Here is a 21,484-nt window from a genome sequence, read left to right as displayed (position 1 = left end):
CTGCAGGCCCTTCCCAGCCCCCAGAAAGGTTGCTTTCCTCTGGACAGGGGGCTCGGCCCCTCTCCTGACACCCAGCTCAGACTGGTTACTCAATGAATGGATGGATCTAGTCCAAGCCATTGTCTCCTAGATACGATGGTCCCCAGACCCAAAGAAGTGAGATTCCCCGTCCAATTCCCCCAGGGCCTCACTCCCAACCCAGTGTTTGCATAAAACCCGGTTGCTTGTTTTTAGAGCCACCATAGGGCTGGAATCAGACTTTACCACCTCCTGCTGTGCCACCCAGGGCCAGGAGCTTGCCTCATTTGCAAAATGGGAGGAACGGGGACCACCTGAAAGGGTTGTGGTGAAGGATTTATAACTCGATGCAAGCCGAGTGCTTAGCATAAGGCCCGCCCCTGGCGGAGAATGAGACCATTTTGATGGCGACGAAAGGGGGACGCCGGCGGGAGACGGGAGGTGGGCAGCGGAAGGGGCGGGCGAGGGTTCCGCTGGCGCCCGGCGGGGTGGCAGCGCGGCTCCCACGAGGTCCGGCCGAGATCGCCCCGCGGCAGCGAGGCTTTCCTCCCGCAGCCCGGGCCGTGCGTGGGGTGGGCGGCCGCCGCCGCCGCCGCGGGACCAGCGCGGGGAGGACCTTTCGACGCGCCCGCGGACGCCCCGCCCCGGAAACACGCCCCCCGCCGCCTCGGCGCGCCTTTGAAAGTCTCCTCCCTTTCTCCTCGGACCTTTCGCAGGGTCCGGGTTGCTCGTCGAGCTCCGTTCTCTCTCCTTAGCCCTGCGGGGCCCCCTCCGGGCGTAGCGATGCGGCGGACCCGCGCGGAGGTGGACGCGACGCTCCAGATCGCCAAGCTGCATGCGGCCGAGCTGCTGCCGGTGGCGCACTGCCTGGGCTTCGGCCCCGGGGCCGGCGCCGCTGCCGGCGACTTCTGCCTGCTGGAGCTGGAGCCCGCGCTGTGCCAGCAGCTGGAGGCCGGGCACAGGTGATCGCCCCGCGGGGAGACTGGGCCGGACACGCGCCTTGATTTGAACGCGGGGCTCGCAGCTGCCCGGAGGCCGCCTCTCCGGCGCGCTGCCTTTTTCCCCGAGGAGTCCACGCCACTGCTGGTCCGCCCACTTAGCGGGACGGAGGTCATACGGGGGGCTGGTCCAGCTGATCTCGGGGAGGCCTGCGTCCGCGGAAACAAAGCAGGAAAGAGAACCTCAGTGACGTTCTGGAGACCTTAACCAGGATGCCAGGAACTGCACTGAACACTTCCGCCATTCTAGCTTAAAATCCAGTGCTACTATCTAATATTTATACACTTCTACTTACATTCCTTAAGTAGGTCGGACTGTAGGGAATAAGTTGAAAGCCGTTCTACAGAGTTGGTCATTGTGGGAGGCCCTCAAAACACAGACTCGGCGTGGGGTCATTTAATGGAAATCTGAAGCTGTTTCTAATTTTGGGTCAGCTACACATTTGCTGCAAAACCCTGGATTAAAAAACATAAGGGCAGAAGTCTAGAGAATCATTCCACTTTGTGCGCTCCCAGCTTCTGGAAATAGGAGTTAGGGGCTCTGGTTTGCTTCTCTTCTGCACCGCCCTTCCTCCATCCAACACCTGTCTTTTATTAAGTAGTTTGTTCTCTTGTAGATTTCTTTAAATTGAACTCTTCAGGCTTTCAGTTTTCATATTTACTCGTCTGACACTGTTATAATTAACTGGCCCTCTGCAGATGCTAGCCACAAAGGATCTTTAAGGAAGTCCAAGGGGAGCCTCATTCATTGGTTTTCATTCCAGCTGAGTTGGGGGGGAAGCGCGGAGTTTAAGAAAGGACTTCAGGTGTGCGGACTTTGTTTTTATCCAGTTACTATTCATCCACCTGGCAATCCAGAAGGACCTAGAAATGTGTGTTTTAAAAAACATTTTTGCCAGGGGACGACTTTAAACAAAATATTGAAGCATGGATAGTGCAATGTGGAGATAAATGTTGAAGAGTGGGTACTTGGGACTGTTAAGTGTTATTAGCACTAGGAAACAAAAAAAAACAAACACTTTTCACTTAAACTGTCTTAATTTTAAAAAGCATTTACACATTCTTCTATTTCAGGTTTTTATTTCTTTAAAAGAAGTGAATAGTGTACGGGAGAGTTAAACGTTATACAGACAAAACTGCTAGGGTCTATGCCCTTGTCAATCCCATCATCTTTGTCTTTAGTCTTCTTCCTTTTGTCTGTCCTTCCCCTCTGCTCCTCTTCTTGCTCTTTTCCACCGGTGAGCCGTTGTCAGAACTTATTTACTGCAGTTTGTGAAAACATATTTTTCATGTATTTTCATTTAGCATTGCAGTTCTCTTTATAAAGTCCCAATTTCTTTGCAACAGAGCTGATGCGTAGGCTAGGATGTGCTTCTTTGATTGCTAGGGGATATTCAGAACAAAACAAGAAGACCCACTCTTGGGGCGCCTGGGTGGCTCAGTCGTTAAGCGTCTGCCTTCGGCTCAGGTCATGATCTCGGGGTCCTGGGATGGAGCCCTGCATCGGGCTCTCTGCTCCATGGGGAGCCTGCTTCTCCCTCTCCCACGCCCCCTGCTTGTTCCCTCTCTCGCTGTCTCTCTCTCTGTCAAATAAATAAATAAATAAATCTTTAAAAAAAAAAAAAAAAAAGACCCACTCTTAGTTGGGCACCAGGACCAACAGCGTGATGATCCTCTGGGAGCCTGTTAGAAATGCAGAATCCTGGGTCCCATTCCAGACCTGCAGATTGGGATTCAGTTTTTTAACAAGATTCCCTGAGGTACCTATGCATAGGTTTGAGAAGTATTGCTTTAACATGATTTAGGAAATTGACATCTTGACCGAAGTTACTGGATGGTTTGTCTTGTGCTCTTCCAAGCAGTTTGCATGAAGATGCCACGTGGTGATAGTTGGCCTCTTGGGCTCTTTGGATCTTTCTTACTCATGTTGAATTACTGTTCCTTAGTGAGACCACCTGGTGCCCCTCTGTCTCTCAACAGGCCCCCCTCTTGCTTTGTGAGCCCAACATGTGCTCGAGGGTGATGAAAATAGGGGCCAGACAGCCTCAAGACTTAATTTTAAATTCTACAAGCCTAGAGGATTTTGGAACTGTTTATAATGAAGATGTCCGTTGGTGTCTCTAAACCTTGTATTTTCTTTTCCCATTTTCCTGCAGTCTTGTGATTCGGGGTGATAAAGATGAGCAGGCTGTGCTGTGCAATAAAGACAAAACGTATGACTTGAGAACAGCAGACACTTCCAATATGTTGCTTTTTATTCCTGGTTGTAAAACTCCGGACCAGCTGAAGATGGAGGAAACGCATTGTAACATTATTCACACTGAGGTACTGTTTTCTGCCTTCTAATTTATATGAGAATCATAACCCATGTGCTAATATTGCCTTTAATAATGATGTAATGTATGGTGATTAACATAACATAATTAAAAAAATAAATTTAACATTAAAAAAATAAAATCTTTAGGTATGGGGGCACCTGGGTGGCTCAGTCACTTAAGCATCTGACTCTTGGCTTTTGGCTCAGGTCATGATCTCAGGGTCCTGAGATGGGCTTTGAGTTTGGCTCTGTGCTCAGCGGGGGAGTCTGCTTGAGATTCGCTCCCTCTCCCTTCTGCCCCTCCCCCCTCTCTAAAATAATAAATAAAATAAATTTTTCAAAAAATCTTTAGTTGTGAAATGTATAATCACGGGATCTGAAAAGTTCTCTAATGAAATTTAAAATTTTTCAGCATTGTTTGGAGTCTTGTGAAGTTGGCTTATTTTCCCTATTTGATTTTTAAGTCCTAGACAAGATGACCATTTTCTGCAACATGGAAAGTTTGTTATTAGGTGATATATTCTAAAAGTTTTACCTATTTTCAGTAAGTCTTACTGTAGATATGTTTTGAAAGGAGACTTCCTCAAACCACAACTAATACCTTAAGTAATGGTTATGAGGTGGAGAAATGAAGAAATTTGAATTTTTGAGGCAGGTGTGTTTCTCGGTTTAGCTCATTACTGCCTCTAGCCATGCATAATAAATTCTTAATTATTATGGAGACTACTGCTTATAGATACCAAATAGAAGTCTCCATCCTGGCTAGATTATTACACACATCATGATCAAAACACGGCTTTTAATTCTCTCAGAATGACTTTAGGCCAACTACTGCCTTAGAATTGGCATAGAAATAAGGGAAAATACTGGGAAATGTCAGTGACCCATGATGTTGTTAGAACAGAATAACTTCCAGTAAATTTTCTATTTTGGTTCAATTGTAATTAACTAGAAATATGGGCAGTTCAGCCTTTTGTAAAAGATGTTACTTTTTCATCGGGTACTTGTTTTGTAGGTGTTTTTGCAGGGGTATAACAATATGGGAGTACTTCTGAGCTCTCGTTATGGAAATTCTGTGCACTGAGACTGGGTAAAGTGTAACAGATCTACCAACTAAGGTTTTTTTTTTTTTTTTTAAGATTTTATTTATTTGAGAGAGAAAGCACAAGTGGAGTCGGGGGAGGGATAAAGGGAGGGATAAAGCAGACTTCCCACTAAGCAGGGTGCCCATTGCAGGGCTAGATCCCAGGACCCCGGGATCATGACCTGAGCCAAAGGCAGACACTTAACTGACTGGAACGCCCCAAAGATCTACCAACTAAAGGTTTAATCTGTGGTTGCACTTCAGATGCCTAGAAGGGCTAGGTGAGGAATGCACGTGAGCCAAGCAGGCTGCTGCTGATAAAATGGTAGTGGTTACCAGTCTCTGCAATAATAGAGAATGGTGGGGTCTGTGGCAAATTGAAGAACACAAGTCCCACGTAGGTGGGCGGCCACAGCTTGGCCTTGTGGGAAAGCAGGTCCAGAGCTGCCAGATCTTCTGACTTCTTGTTTTCAGGTAAACCTTGACATTTAGATCTTGGGACAAAATCTCCTCTAATATTTCCGTGTCAGCAGCTAGTTTCAACTCTATACTATATTCCTATCCCTTCCACACAACACAAAGCAACACACAAGCATCTGTGGTTTGGATATAGCCAGCAGCCTGTCAGTTTGTGAACCATAGATGAAATTGATCTTTTTGGTTTGGTCTTAAGCTCCTCTTTTGGAATCCTCGGGTTCAACAACATTACCATCAGGTTTGTCTAATCACTTAAGCCTTGTACTAGTTTGAAAGTAGAAGCATCCCCTGACCTTGCATTTTAGAGTTGGAAGGCACCCTGCATATAATCCAGTTCAGCCTTTTTTCCTTATTTATGTGAACCACTTACTGGGTACCTACCAAGTGCTAGATATTGGCAAGGTAGGTACAAGATAGGTACCTCTGGGGAGGTAGGGAGGGGTAACAGATACTCACCCACCAAGTAGCCACCGTCAACTGGATTGCTTTGAGTGATGAGCCTCTCACTGTTTCACAATAAGGAATTAGCTGCAACTCTAGATAGTAGGAAGTTCTTGCACTGAAAAGAAATATTTCTTCCTTAACTTTCTGCTAGATTTTGAAACCATAAGCAACGCAGAACAAGGATACTCTCTCTCTCCTTTAACATCCCTTCATTATTTGAAGACTGTGATCATGTCTTCTTAATTTTTTGTTTTCCAGCCTAAAAGTATTCTATCAGATTTGCAGAATGGTCACCATTCTGATCATTCTTTTTCTGGGCATACCCTAGTTTCCATAGTACACTTGAGATACTGAGCTCAATGACTGGTTCTCACTCTGTTGGCAGTGTCTTCTTAACTGGGGTTTGAAAAGATCTTCCTGAAGATACCCATCCATTTGCTTGAGATGCCTGGAGGGGGCCTTCTCAGTAGAAAGCAGATTACCTGGCTCTCTCTTCTTCTTGAGAGCAGATGAATTGGTTGAAATTTTGTATGAAATTTTCTTTTAGAATGGCCCCTAAAAGGTTATATCTTTATATTTTCTAGATCTTTGGTTTTTCTAATAATTATTGGGAATTAAGAAGATGCAGACCTAAATTAAAGAAGCTAAAGAAACTTTTGATGGAAAATACCTATGAAGGACCCGACAGTCAAAAAGAAAAGGATTCAAATCATTCAAAAGTAAGACTTATTTTCATTTGAAACTTAAAAAATAGAACTATAATTAGAGGCACTGATGGCAACATTCTTACTTTCAGTGTTTATATTTATATTATGAAAATTTCAAATATACCCCAAAGCAGAAAGACCCCCATATATTCATCACCCAGTTGAACATTTATCAATATTTTGTCAATCTTGCTGCTTCTGTCCCTCTGCTGCTTCCCACTTTTTTTTTTTCCCTTCTTTTTCAGGAGTACTTTAAAGCAAATCCTAGATATCCTGGTGTCATTTACATAGCTGAAAGCTTCACAGGTTCCTAACTATGGAATATGTTTTTTAGAAGATAAATTAATTTTTATTTAATTAAAAATTATAATTAGAGGCTCTTCAAACAAGATTTTATGGAAATGGAAAGTATTCTTATGTGAAAATTAACTGCTTCCTGAAAGTATGGGAAACTACTTACAAGCCAAGTAAAAAAAATTCTCCAGTTTTTAATGTAGTTTGAAATTATAGACCTGCACGGGCATTCTGAAGACCATATTTATGTTCTCTTTTTCTCCTTTGACTGAATGATTTTCTTCTTTCTTTTTCTTTTTCTCTTTTTGGTAATCACTTTATTGAGATACAATTTTGTATACCAGACAGTTCACTCATTTTAAAGTGACTTTAATTCAGTGGTTTTAGGACATTCACAGAGTTGTGTGGTCAGTCACCACGATGATGTTCAGAATATTTTCATCACCCCAAGGAAACCCTGTACCTTCTAATTTTAACTGTTACCTTCTAATCTTACCTTTCCCTGCTTCCCTCTCCCACTCAGCCCTAGGCAACCACGAATCTACTTTCAATCTCTTGATTTGCTCCCGATTTGCCCTTTCTGGGCATTTCATATGAAGAGAATCATATGATATGTGACCTTTTCTCACTGGCTTTTTTGACTTGTGATGTTTTTTAAGGTTCATTCATGTAGCATATATCAGTAGTTTATTTCTCTTTATTGCTAAAAATACTCCATTTTATGGGTATATCATATTTTATTCATTCATCAGTTGAGAGACATGGGTAATTTTCCATATTTTGATTATTATGAAGGACATTCCTGTGAACATTCATGTACAAGTTTCTAGTGGACCTGTGTTTTAATTTCTTTTGGGTATGTACATAATAAGAGTGGAATTGATGGGTTATAGGGTAACTCTTTATAACTTTTTGAGGAACTGCCAGACTGTTTCCAAAGTGGCTGCACCATTTTACATTCCCATTGTATGAGGACTCCCAATATCTCCACCTCCCTGACAACACTTGTTATTATCTGTCTTTTTTTATATCAATACCAGTGGATTTGAAGTGGTATCATCGTGGTTTTCATGTGCATTTCCCTAATGACTGATGATGTTGAGCATCTTTTTATGTGCTTCTTGACTATTTATATTTCATTGAAAATTGTCGATCCAGGAACTCCTTTGTCCAATTATTCGGTTATTTGTCACTGTATTACTGAGTTGTAGGAGCATTCTTTATATAGTCTAAATACAAGTTCCTTACCAGGTATATAATATGCTTCTATTTTCTCCCATTTTGTGGGTTGTGTTTTTACTTTCTTGATTAAAAAAAAAAATTGTGATAAACATACATAACATAAAATTCACCATTTTAACCATTTTTGTGTGTATAGTTCTGTGGCATTAAGTACATTCACACTATTATGCAACCATGACCACCATGCATCCATAGAAACCTTTCATCTTCCCCAAGACGAAACTATATACCCATTAAACACCAACTCCCCAGTCTCCCCTGCTCCCATCCTCTGACAATCACTATTCATTCTACTTTTCATCTCTGTGAATTTGACTATTCTAAATATCCCATACAAGTGGAATTATACAATATTTGTCCTTTTGCATTGATATTTTGATGAAGTACAAAAGTTTTTCATTTTGATAAAATCCAATTTATCTGTTTTCTTTCGCTGCTTGTGTTTTTGGCATACTATCTACGAAACTATGGCTAAATTCGACATCACAAAGATTTACCCCTATATTTTCTTCTTAGATTTCATGTAGTCATCATTACACGTTATCAGAAGAACTTGAACTATAGTGTAAATATTGCCTTAATCTGTTCTATGTATCTATTCTCTCAAATTCAATAAGTCTAAAAAAATATTCTTCAGAGGACTTAGAATGGTTTTTTTTTTTTTCTTTTTTCCTTGTTTCAGTATACAACTGAAGATTTGCTTGATCAAATTCAGGCAAGCGAGGAAGAAATAATGGTCCAGTTACAAGTTCTAAATGCCTGTGAGATTGAAGGTAGCATTACTTATCATAATTATTAATGATGGAATTTTCTGTTTCCACCAGCATCATGTGAGAAAGAAATTTATGGACCTCTTCATCCCATTGCATATTATCTATTTAATCTTCTTTTGGGCTTAAAGCTGATGATATTTATGTTTTTGGATGTGGGGTAGAGACTACATGTGATGTTTACACGAAGAGGTCCAACTGTGACCGGTGACTCCAACCACTCCTTACAGGGCTTTTTCTTGAGGCACATTTGATCCTAAACAGTGGAAATAAAGTTTTAAATTATGGATGCCTCCTGTTAATTGCTACAGTATATGGGTACCATGAATGTTGAGGTTAGAAACCAGTGGATTTTAATGCAACCCTCTGCATTTTTCACTTCTTGCCTGGGGATGTATAAAATTTTGGTATGTGTCGAGGGGTGCATAGATTATTCCTGGCATTTTCTCGGATTGACATCACACACTCCCTTTTCTAATGTTGACTTTATTTTTTTCAGAATAACAATAGTAACATTCTCCTTTGGAAATGGTGGATTTGTACTTGATTTGTTTCTCCAGGGGTGGTGGTGGTGCCTTCAATGATCAGTTGGCATTTTGTGATCTTTCACAAGAATAGGGAAAGGTATCTTGATGTCCAGCCTTTATCTTGCTACCGGTTCATATCATACCTCTGAGTCTGTTGACTCTTGAGTGACCTAGGCTTCTTTATGAGCCCAAGAACACCTCTGCAAGACAACTAGATGAGAGTTATAACCATGCCAGTGCCCCAGAGTGGAGATCACCATGTGGGATATCCAACCTACGACCTTCACCTCATTTGTACAATGTTCTCTTGAAATCACTGAACCAGCTACAGGTTTCTGCATTTCCATTTAGATTGACAAGATTATTCTGAAATCATTATTAAAGCACTTGAAAAAAATGAGTCATATGTAAGGTACTTTTTAAAAACCACTAGGGTTTCTCTCCAGACACAATTCGTAATGATTAGGAGAAAAGCATAAAAAGAAGCCTTGCTTATAAAGAAAGCTAAGACTTCTAGTGTCTCTTTTTTGTACTGGGCAAGAGCACACTGCTTCTTTATCAATCTATTAGCCAATTAATTTGCTTACAATGTACTTTGGGAATTTGTAGGTTATTGGAGGATTCTTGAATTTGATTATGAGATGAAACTTCTAAATCACGTAACTCAGCTTGTGGATTCTGAATCTTGGTCTTTTGATAAAGTTCCTTTGAATACTTGCCTTCAGGAACTCGGACCATTGGAGCCAGAGTAAGTATTTTAATTACTGTCTTTCCAAACTTCCTTAAAGGAAAGAAAATTATTTCCCAGGGTGCAACTAAACATAGGGAGTAGACTATATTTTGATGTCTTACAGAAATTTAAAAAATAAAAGAACCAGGAAGAACTTAGGAGTTTTGGTCACTGGACTGAATAAATTGTGCATCATCTTTTTTTTCCTACCTTAAAAAATATAAAGAATGGTGCCTGGGTGGCTCAGTCGTTAAGCGTCTACCTTTGGCTCGGGTCATGATCCCAAGGTGCTGGGATCGAGTCCCACATCAGGCTCCTTGCTCGGCGGGAAGCCTGCTTCTCCCTCTCCCACTCCCACTGCTTGTGTTCCTGCTCTCGCTTTCTCTCTCTCTGTCAAATAAATAAATAAAATCTTTAAATAAATAAATAATGATGCGTGAGTTATCTTGTGATAACGTATGCTTACGTAATTCATGAAAAAATGTTTAGCGTGGGCCTGGCACGTAGTAGCCTTCCAGTATATTTTAGTTAGTTCCTCCTGTAAAATTTTACTTGGCAACCAAAATCACTTAGTATTTCAAATCTCAAATGTATATCTTAAGTTTTTAGTTAGCAATGGTGTTTAAGATATAATGCATAAAAATGTATTGATAACTTTTCAAAGGAGTGTTTTAAATTTTTCAGGGAAATGATTGCACACTGTCTTAAATGTTATGGAAAGAAATATGTAGAGGAAGGTAAGATTTGGAAAATATTTTAACTTGTTTGTGTTAAGATTGGTATGCCTTTCTGAAACGTGTGCCTGAGTTTGCAGGAGGTGAGTTGTGTGTAATTTTTTCTGAGAAATTGCGCTAGGGAAAAGGATACAGTAGTAGTGTATTGAAGTCAGAAGACAATATGAAACTTCCTCTTCCTTAGGTGAAGTTTATTTTGCACTGAGTGCTGATAAAATATGCAGAGCAACAGCACAGATGCTCCTTCAGAATGCAGTGAAATTTAACCTCGCTGAGTTTCAAGAAGTGTGGCAGCAGAGTGTTCCCGAAGGAATGATAACTCGTCTTGATCAGCTTAAGGTAAGGTTAGCAGTGGTGATTGCTACCATAACTCAATGGGGTCTCGTTAGTTACTGGGTGACATGAAATCTGTATTGCCACTGAGCTTGGAGACACTTTATTTTCCTAGCCACCATCTCCATTAGGAGCAGACTACACATTCAGTCCGACACTAGTTTTAGAACGTTTCTGTCGCCTCAGTGAGATCCCTCAGGCCTGTGTGCAGTTAATCCTGCTTCCCACCTGCTGCATTTCTGTTTCCACCAGCACTGTTGTAGTCCACTGTCATGTTTGTCTGGCTTTAAAGAGCAATGGAGTCCCTCAGCGGGCCCTCTGTACTTTTAATTTTGCCCACCTCCGATCCATTCTCTGCAGTGCTGCTAGAATGACTTTTGAAAAATGCCAGTCAGATTAGATGAACGTCATCCTTAATGATTTAACGGTTGCCCGTAGCATTTAAGATAGAAGATCCAGGAGGACGCCTGGGTGGCTTGGTCGGTTAAACGTCTACCTTTGGCTCAGGTCATGATCCCAGAGTACTGGGATCGAGTCCTGCATCTGGCTCCCTGCTCAGTGGGGAGTCTGCTTCTCCCTCTCCCTCCTCCCTTCCCCCCTCCCCTCTGCTTGTGCACTCGTGTGCATGCTCTCTCTCTCTCTCAAATAAATAAATAAAATCTTAAAAAAAAAATCCAGAATTTGTATCTTGGCCTACAAAACACTTCATCATCTCCCTTGTAGCTCCATCTCTTCCTCCTTCTCTCCTGCTCACTGCATACCAGCAGTCTTTCAGGTTTTCAAGATCATCAAGCTCTCTCCTACCTTAGGACCTGCCCATAAGGCTTTTTGTTCTAGAATGACCTTCTTTGTAATTTCTCCTTGCCACCTCCTATTCATCTTTGAGTCACTTCCTCAAGGATGCTTTTCTTTTTTCTAAAAAAAAAAATGCCTCCTGTTTTACTTGGTCAGAGCACCCTGTATTTTTCCTTCCAGGCACTCACCGCTTAGCTCTGGGAAAATGTTTAATTATGGGTGTTTCCCACTCTCCACTGTGATAGAATTTTGTTCACTGTTGCTTGCCAATGTACAGCATTCTGCCTGGCTTATGCTCAGGGTATGCTCAGTAAGTATGTGTTACAGCGTGAAAGGATTTGCTCAATATTTAGAGTTCCTTTTATGTCTAGGCACCATGCTAGATGCTGAGAAGAAAACCACGTGCTGTCAGGGTCCTCAGCCTGGGCTCTGGAGATGGGGGTGTGCACATTACATGTATAAATTCTTTCTTATAATGTAGAGTGATCTGTGTCATGGGAAGGGCATGTATAAGATGTTATGGGGGCAAAGAAAAGGGACTCATCCATCTGACTGGTCGATCGGGGATGATTTTCTGAAGGCATGGCTGTTTGAGCTGCTGAGTTTGAAAGGATGAACTATGAACTCTAGATGGAAGGGCAGAGATGAGGACCCAGGAGAGCATGTTCCAAGGCATGGAGGGATACAAATTGGGGCACTATTAGTAGGGATGCAGGACTAGAGTAAAAGGTGCTGGTGAGTCAGTGAGGGACACTATGGTCTGTGCTAAGGAATTTCATTCCTATTTAGAAAGCTCTCTGGGGCCTTTTAGTGACATCAGAAGAGCTACCTGATGAATTTTGCCTTTTAGAAAGAACACTATGACATTGAGGATGGTTGGATGGAAGGTTGGCTAGATTATGAAAAAGGAGAAATCTCCAGGCTCTCTATAGTTACGTACTCCTAGCTAAGAAAGTACTGGCCAAAGAAATAGGTGATGGAGAATGGATAAGGGAAATGTTGAGGCCTTAAAATCTATAGGATTAAGTGACCATGTAGGTGCAGGGTTTGAATAATGGAATCGAGGATAATGCCCAGGTTTCATGGTTTCCTAGGATAATGGGATAAGAGCAGTTTTGGGTAACAAACACAATGGGTTCATAGATAGGTTTGGATATAGAGTTCTTGTGCTCGTTCTCGGAAGAGCAATTTGAGGTGAAAATGCCTATGTTACTGTCATTAGCAAGTAAGTAGTGTTTGCAGTCCTAGGTTTAGTTGAGGTGAGTTGAGCCACTCAGGACAGTGACAGTGAGACAAGTCGGGGGATCAGGGTAGGAACCCCAAGGAACTACAACATTGAGTTCGGAGGAAAATAATGAGACGGTGATGTCAGCAATGGAGATTCAAAGAGGGAGGAAGCAACATTAATGAAGAAAACAGGGCTAGCAAATCCAAGGAAAGGGCCCACTAGATTTGGCAATGACAGGTCATTGGTGACTTTGAACTAGAGCTAACCTGATAAATTGAGCAGCAGAAGCCAGATTGTAGAAGGGAAAAGGAGAATTCACTGTTTAACGGAACTCTTTTTATGAAAAAGGCTATTGAGGGTTTCTGGGTAGTTTGTGTAAGTTTCACATAGCTGACATTTTTAGCGGCTTGGGCTCAGCCAAACCTAAAGGTAAAAGAATGAGTCGTATTTAGACACTAGACCGTTATTTTAACTGCCCTTTTTCATTTCATTTTTAAATAGGGGTTAGCCTTGGTGGATAGACACTCAAGACCAGAAATCATATTTTTGCTAAAAGTAGATGATTTGCCTGAGGATAATCAAGAACGTTTTAACAGTCTATTCTCTCTAAGGGAAAAGTGGACAGAAGAAGACATTGCTCCATATATTCAGTAAGTAATTTACTAAAGTGGATTTTGAGAGTTCTTTGTAGCATAGGGGTTTTAGATTTATGATTAGGACACTTTTTTTTTTTTTTTTTTTTTTGAGTGTTCCCTGAGGACATGGCTTCCTTTGAAACTTTTTCAAGTGGTGGCTGTTTTCTCTGTCATTCTTCACAACTTCTGATCCTGGAGGTGGGGAATGTGTTGTCTGTCTTTCTCATGCTGCCTCTAAAACCACTTCTCTGCCCTCCTCCCTGCAAAACTGCAGCTCTTTGAGGCCCACTCAGACTGCATACCCCACTATGGCTCTAAAGCAAACCCTCTCTCTGATGGACACCTCCTCTCTTTCCTGATGCCTCACTTTAACATTTTGGTAGATGCCAGATTGCAGAAGAACTACCTAGCTCATTAGTCACTGTTTATAGGACCTCAAATGTATTAATGCTGCCACCTCTTCACTGTGTCTTAGCTCTCGTGTCCTCTCCTCCCTTTACCCAGGTTGGATTTCCTGCTCAGGGTCTCTAGCTTCTACTGGGCATACTTTGCTCCTATGGCCCTTTCTCCCCCTTGTCACACCTCTCTGGCAAAAAAAAATCCACAAAGATAAAACTCAACTTTTCTGCTTACTCTGTGCCTACACATGGGCAGATGACAAATTTCCTGGAGAAAAAGACACAATGGAACTTGCCAGTCTTACTTAAGAGCTTGAGTGGTACTTACCTGGGTCCTTGGCAAAGCACCGTTTCCTAATGAAACTTTTCTACCCTTGGAGCTCACTTTTCATATTTTTGCTTTTCATGTCATCAATACCTTCTTTTTCCTCTTCACCTTCAGCTTGTGACCTCGTTTCTTGAGAAAATAGAAACAGATGAGAAAAGACAAGGACAACTTCTTTCCTACCGCCAAACCTGCCAGTCTCTTTGTATTATGTCCATACATACTCCCTTTGCAGTCCTTCCTCTATAATGCATGAACCATCCCTGCTCCTAAGGCCAGTCCTCCTCCTGCACTAGATCCATCCCTCTGGCCTTATTAAAGACATACATCCTCTAGTTATCATTTTCCCCCTTGTTATTGATGTCTCCCTACCTGCTGGATTATTCCCATCAATATATGGTATATCGTAGTAGTAGTGCTCATTTCAAAAAACAACAACCTACTGGACCCCATAGCCTCTGCTCTCCTTCACAAGAAATTCCTTTTGAAAGTTTGTGTACTCCTTTCTGCTTCTTTGTCTCCCATTCTTTCCTTAACCTGTTGGCATCTCTGTCTTTCTACATTTCAGTGGTCAACTGTCTGTCCTTGTTTACTTGGCCTCTTAGAACTGTTGGACACTGTGGACCACTTTCTAAACACATCAATTTTTGTCCCTTCTCTCCCGAGGCAGCTCCTTTTCTGTCTCTTTCTCATGTCTCCCTGTTCTTTCCAATCGTTAAATGTTGGTGTGCTCCATGACTATTCTTGACCATCTGCTTTTCCATTTATATTTTTTCCCTTGGTGCCCTCATCTAGACCTGGATTTAAACTTAATGACTTCCTAATTTTATCTTCATATTTGATCTTTCCCCCGAGTTCCAGTTTCTCTTATCTAGCTGCCTATTGAACATTTCCACTTGGATATCTAAGAGGAATTTCAAACCTGACATGCTCACAACAGAACTGTGGTTCCACCTTGTCCTAACCCCATCTTCCACCTCTCAGTAACATCACCACCATTAATGCAGTTACTCAAGCAAACAGTCTGGGAATCATACTTGTCTTTTTCTTCTCTTGCTCCCTGGTTCAAACTATGAGCAAATCCTAATGGATCATCTAGTACCTGCCTCTGAATTGGTCTCCCTACTTATATTTTCCCCCTCTTCTCCTGTCCCACTTTTCAAACTTTTTATTTTGGAAAATTTTAAACATTCAAAAGTGACAGTATGACATAATGAACCCGCCATGTACTCACCACTTAGCTTCCATAATCATCAACTCATTGCCTCCATTATTTAAAACTTAGATCACATTCTGCTTTTCCATTAATGAAAACCCTCCTAGTGACTTCCCTTTATACTTAGAATTAAATCACAACTTCTTTCCATGTTCTTTAAGGCCCTGTATGACTTTGCCCTTGCTCCCTTCTCCAGCTCATGTCCTCTCATTCTTCCTTCACCTCCTTTGTTCCAGTCATAGTCCTTCTCCTCTTCGGGTATACAAGACGAAGCTAAAATTCAGGAAGGGTGGGTAACATAAATAAGCACACACAAGTAGCTTAGGATCCAGGGTCTCCGTATCTAGACCTTCCTATATCACATGGCTTGTATTTCTAATTTGGAGCCTGTGTGATATAATGGAAAAAAACAAATTGGACTTAGAAGTCATGCAGACCGGGCAGCGAAGTTTGGTTCCATCCTTGACTACCTGAGCCCCATATCTAATGTGGGGTTAAATAATACATTACTTTTACTCTTTCTGTGGTTAAACGAGGTAATACATGTAAAGTACCTAGTTCAATTAAGGCTTAGTAACCACTCCCTACCCTGTCTCTCCCACAAACATACATCCTTATGCTTGTTGGAAAGATGGACTTAGGCAAGAGAGATACAAATAACTAGCACTGTGAATATTATGTTCCCTAACATACTCATGCTATTCTTTTTATTTTTTATTGTTCCCACAGAGATTTGTGTGGAGAGAAGCAAACCATAGGTGCATTACTCACTAAATATTCTCGCTCTTCAATACAAAATGGTGTTAAAGTTTACAATTCCAGAAGACCCATTTCTTAAAAGAACAACAGTCTGTTCTTTGGGACTAAAGTTGCTTCATAAAGTTGATGGTTATAAGAAAAAGATTATTGCATATATTTGTATTCCAGCTTTTAAGAAACACGCTTTGAAACATTTTTCTCCTAATCCTAAGCATTTTGAAACTACTGCTCTTTTTCCCTTAAATGTAATAGGATATTTCTATATCTTTCAATTTATTTTTTCATTACGCATACAGTGTAAACAAGGACAAAAGAAAGTTATTCCCTATATTTAGTATATCTCGAGTCTATGTGGTTTTATTTATAGAAAAGTGTTGCCTTTTTTATATTTAAAATTGCATTCCTTTAATTAGGATTTGACGTTCTAATCATTAACAAATTTAAAGGCTTTTTCAGAGAACTAAATAGTAATCGTTTCCTAGAAGAGTAATTATTTATTCACTTAAATGTCATTTCTCAAGTGATTTCCCCTCTATTTTCAACATTCCACCAAGACAGGGAGTCACTAGATCCTCTGTTACTTAACTTAGTCATTTGCATTGATGAAATTGGCTTGGTAATAGCTGCTATGTTGCCTGGCTGATGTCCATGTGCACTTTGGGATGAAATGGATTTGATCCTCAATCTCACGTGAAGAATACTAATAGAGCAATTTATAGTCCCGTAATGGAGAAAACTGACACGGGTAGTACTGGAAAACTGCAAGTAATGTCTGATGGGTTTTGGAATGCTTGATAAAGTTCCTTTCTTTATAGCTTTATTTTCCTGATTTGTATTCATTTAGACCAAAGGTCAGATTAATTTTAACTTAGCTAATAAACCTGTCACCAGGACAGTTGGAGGGCTTAGGCCAAAGATAAATCTGATCCAAGGTTGGAAAAATGTTAATGCATAATCCACAATTACCTAACCCAAGATTTAACTGTTATTGGAATTTACAACTGTTTTATTCTCTTGCACATGAACTGCAAATGTCGATGGCTTCAAAATATTTGTCTTTTCAATAAATGTTTTGTATGTATGTAAAATTATTTAAAAAATAAAATACTGAGGCAGCGGTACCTAGTGAGGACTCTGAAGTTTGAGTTAGACTACCTGGGGTCTAATTACATGTTTCACAGCTTCCGTCACGGGGGCCCAATGGTTCATGGTGTCCCTTCACACAGCAAACCAGCGGGACACCCCCCTTCTCCTGGTTTCATGTATCCCTGTTCTATGTCCCCGCCCCGCTCTTCGCAAACCATTATATATTTCTTAATATTAACAGTTGTCTCCCATCGCATGTGCCTGGAAAAGCAAAGGCAAAAACCCCTCTTATTATCGCGCGAGCCCCACCCACTGACGAAACTTCCGGCTCCCGCCCTCGCCGCCGTCCCACTTCCGCTGACGCCAGAGGTCAGAGGTGACGGGCAAGATGTCGGCTGTCTGTGGCTTTGAGCGGTTGTTGAGAGGAGCATCTTCGTAACAAGCTCGCCGGGGACGGCTAAAAGGAGCCGGGTCGCGGGAGCGAGTTTGAGGCGGCGGCGGGGTGTGGGCGCCGAGGGAGCCCTGGCCGCGGGGCATGACTGTCGGGAGCGTTGGGGAGCGGGGAGTGGGAGGTGCCGGAGGCTGGTGATACCCCGCAGCCCCCCGGGAAACGGGGAAGCGAAGCTCGGTGGGAGCGCTTCATGCCGCCAACTGGTTTAGAGCCCGCCAGAATGAACAGGAAGAAAGGAGACAAGGGCTTTGAAAGCCCAAGGCCATATAAATTATAAGTATTTTTTTTTATTCCTTTCCTAGCTTTTGTTTTTATTAATTATATTTTGTGATTGCTTGAAGCTGCCTTGGTGAGCCTGGGAAATGTAGTGGAAAACTAGAACCCACTCACCGTGATGGAAATGCCGTTTGTAGGGCAGTATGTATGGTTTTGAATGGCGGTATTGTTCAACAGATTTAATGTCCCTTGCAGGTGAATAAGTGTTTTTCTGAAGGTACCTAGCCGTATTTTTATACAAAGAAATCTATTTTCGTGGCTATTACTAAATTTAAAACATGCAGTTACCTTAATTAGTAGGATTGTAAAATAAAAGATAAAGTATGATTGTGAGCTGCTTAGAACTTATTTACACTTCGGTAGAATTATGCTTTTATTTAATAATAGGAGTATCTTCTTTTTCTTTTTTAATATACAACCCATCAGGTTGTCTGCATCAACAACATAAACTTCCAGAGAAAATCTGTTGTGGTAAGTACATTCTCAACAATTGTAAGCAGTAACAAGTTCAGACACCCTTTACAATATTTACAAACTTTCCCTTCCAAATGACTATGTTCCAAGAAGAGGTAAGATTTAGAATTCAGATCTGTGTGACTCCCGAGGTGCATAGCCTTGCTGCTATACTGACTGCCTCAAGTCTCCCTTCTCTCTTTTTTTTGTTTCTGGATAAACATCCTGTTTAATCTGTTGTGGAATATGAAAGTCTGTATTACCAAGCATTTCAGAATTGTGCATGAAACAAGAATAAGCCCATAGTGAAATTTCTTCTGTGGAAAAAAGTTAAGGTTAGCACTCTCACTGACTCAACTTGACTGCTAAGAGGCCAGTTTTGTTTTCTGATTCTTGGCTGACCTGATTTAGGAGCATTGCTTTGTAAAGGTTTAGGTAAGGTGTTTGAAATCTTGTAAACACCACCCCTTTCCTTTGATGTGTATAGATTGCATGTATAATCCATTCTGGGGCAGTCCTTGGCTGCCTAAGTACTTAATTTGGGGGAACCTGTATTAAAGAGACAAAATCTTAGTGAGCTATCTTTGGTTTTTTTTGCCAGGTGCAGGGGTGGGTAGTGGTGGCTTGAACTTCCCTCTGGAACTGTTACCCCTGTATATGTATGTTTACTCAAGATGAGCTGTACAGTTAAATAAAAAAGTAACCTATTATAGGAATCTTAGAATCCCTAAAGGTTCACTAAGTCCTATCTCCTTATTTAAGGAATTTCTCTATCAATATTCCCTGCCTATGATTACGGCTGACCCTTGAACAATGTAGGGGTTAGGGGCCCCGACTCCCTGCACAGTCAAAAATATGGGTATAACTTCTGACTTGCCAAAAACTTAATTGCTCAGAGCCCACTGTTGACCAGAAGTGTTACCGGTAACATGAACAGTCGATTAATGCATATTTTGTGTGTTTATTATATACTGTATTCTTGTAATAAAGTAAGGTAGGGAAAGAACGTGTTATTAAGAAAATCATAAGAAAAAGTACATTTACATTACTGCCCTGTATTAGGAAAAAATCCACATATAAGTGGGCCTGTGCAGTTCAAACCTGCGTTGTTCAAGGGTCAACTGTATTTACCTTGTCCTTCATGGAAGGATACTTTAGGTGTGTTGTGTTGTAGTAATTAGGTAGGGAAGATATGAGAATTAGGGAATTTAGTTAAGAAGTTACTGTAATAATCTTGTGGAGAAATGATGAAGCCCTGAAAGAAAATAACAATAATGAAAGTGGTATAGAAATAGAGTTGATGTGATTGAATTATAGTGAATGTTTATTGAGTACATTCTATGTATGAGACTTTTCTAAGGTTTTATGTGTGTGACCTCACTTAATCACAAAAACCCCATGAAGGAGACGCTATTTTAATCCTAATTTTTAAAATTAAAGCAGCTGAAAGACTGGAGACTAACTTTCTTCAGGGCATAAAGTTAGAAAGTGATGGAGCCATTTTTTAATCAAGGATGACCTAAGAGTCACCTGCAGCTCCTTTCTGTCTGTTGTTCCCCCTCTCCACCTCCTCTGCACCTGCCGAAATAATGATGGGAAGGAATTGAGATGACTCTTACTAAGAATGTTAGGAAGGAGTTGTGAATGATTTGGGGGTTTCCCACTGGAAAAATTGGTTGGATGGTGAATGGATTAGGGTCCTAGAAGGAAATAAGCTGCATATTCATACAGGTTAATTGAGGGAAAGTTGTAAAAGGACTATTTAGAACAAACAGGATTAAGAGAAACCAAGAGATGGTGGGGCACGCTAGGTTGCAACAAGGAACAGTTAACGTTTCTAAACCTGAAAGAATAAAGGAAGTGGTTACTAGGGTATAATAGACTATAGTAGCTGTGGGAAAGAGTCACCTTATAGAAGGTGTGGCCTTTGGTGGAAGAATGAAGCTACTGCCTCCCTCAGCTGGGCAGCAAGGAACCTGGAAGGATAGATACAACGCGCCCACTTTTCCTTCTGTTCTTCCAGTTTTCTCCTCATGCTTCCCATTTGACCAGCCCAGCCGGAAGCTACAGGGCTAGTGGCCAGTTAATATAACTCCTGGGGTATAGAATGGAGAGTGGATTAGGAGGGGCAAAAGGAGAATATCTAGAATAGTCTACCCATTTGCCCCCAAACCATTCTTTCTTGTTTTTTGTTGAGATGAGAAGCTACACAGGGAACTGAATGAAGTCTTATCCTCTGTTGCAGAGGTTGGCAAGGCTGACTACCTGTTTTTGTAACAAGTTTTATTGCAGTACAGCCACACCCACTTATTTATATATTGTCTAAAGTGTTTTGGAGCTACGCTGGCAGAGTTGAGGTACCTGTGACAGAGGCTGTGAGGCCCACAAAGCCTATTTACTGCCTGACCCTTTAGGAAGCTTGCCAGTCCCTCACCTCATGAGCTCATGTGAGGATATGGCAGCTCAGCTCTACTCCCACCTAAAGTATTAGCTACCACCACTATCTTTCATCCAAAATAGTGGCAAGAAAAGTGGGTAAGAGAATGTGAAACTTAATTGCTACAGCCCCTGCTTTCTTTAGCTGGTGTCAAGGCCAGAGTTGATAAACACAGCTTCCTTCTTCTTCCGCCCATTCCATTTTTCCTTTTTCTTCTGCTGACGTTTCTGTTGGGTCTGAGCTAGACTTTCATTCCTGTAGGATCTGCATCCTTGGTCCTTTATCGTGTTGTTGCACTTTTCCATTGATTAGGACTATTGGTCAAGTGAACCCTAAGAGGCATCCTGTGAATCCCCCTGTACTGCAGATATAATTGTCCGTACTGTATAGCAGAACCTGAGTTTCTGTTTGATAATTGGGATTAGCCATTCCAGTCAGTATAGTGACCTCTTTCTTTGCCTGATGGTATAGTGGCATGAGCAACCCAAAGTGGTCAAGGGACAGTCTCAGCTTCCAGTGTAATGGAACCATGACTGTGTGCCCTGGTGGATGCATTTTTCTACTGGCCAAACATACCAAGGTTAAAAAGACAGCAAAAATTCCTTCAGTGTGTTTTTTGACGTAATAGAACAGTCACTCCAACTTTTACCTTTTGGTTTGCAGATCTGTTTTGGCTATGGAAAGATGACCTTATATATTGTCCACTAGTTAAAATAGCATCCTCTTAGAGGTCTCTCAATTGATGCAGTA

The 21,484-nt window shown here is 41.4% G+C and overlaps 2 protein-coding genes across 12 annotated transcripts in view; both read left to right on the top strand.

Annotated features, from left to right (window-relative positions):
* Positions 1–693: 693 nt before the first annotated feature.
* Positions 694–17,170, top strand: DSCC1 (DNA replication and sister chromatid cohesion 1). 2 transcript variants are annotated; one of them, XM_035011828.1, is made up of 9 exons: positions 694–980; positions 3,173–3,341; positions 5,923–6,057; positions 8,264–8,354; positions 9,488–9,626; positions 10,293–10,345; positions 10,527–10,681; positions 13,310–13,348; positions 16,002–17,170. In XM_035011828.1, the coding sequence occupies exons 1-9, from the start codon at positions 802–804 to the stop codon at positions 16,044–16,046; spliced, it is 1,005 nt and encodes a 334-aa protein (XP_034867719.1). In that variant the 5' UTR covers positions 694–801; the 3' UTR covers positions 16,047–17,170. The 2 variants fall into 2 exon arrangements, with proteins under 2 accessions (XP_034867719.1, XP_034867718.1); XM_035011827.1 differs by having other exon boundaries at positions 13,200–13,348.
* A 488-nt stretch (positions 17,171–17,658) lies between these two features.
* TAF2 (TATA-box binding protein associated factor 2) overlaps positions 17,659–21,484 on the top strand; it is a 234,666-nt gene continuing 230,840 nt past the window's right edge. For all 10 annotated transcript variants that reach the window (XM_035011822.1, XM_035011821.1, XM_035011820.1 and 7 more), the window contains exons 1-2: positions 17,659–17,841; positions 18,261–18,315. In XM_035011822.1, the coding sequence (XP_034867713.1) occupies positions 17,759–17,841; positions 18,261–18,315 (138 nt within the window). In that variant the 5' untranslated portion in view covers positions 17,659–17,758. The remainder of the gene's footprint in view (positions 17,842–18,260; positions 18,316–21,484) is intronic.

Source organism: Mirounga leonina, unplaced genomic scaffold, assembly GCF_011800145.1.
Source record: "Mirounga leonina isolate KUSES-001 unplaced genomic scaffold, KU_Mleo_1.0 Mir_165, whole genome shotgun sequence".
Lineage (NCBI taxonomy): Eukaryota > Metazoa > Chordata > Mammalia > Carnivora > Phocidae > Mirounga > Mirounga leonina.
Note: the sequence above shows the minus strand (reverse complement) of the source record. Positions and strands in the feature narration are given on the sequence as shown.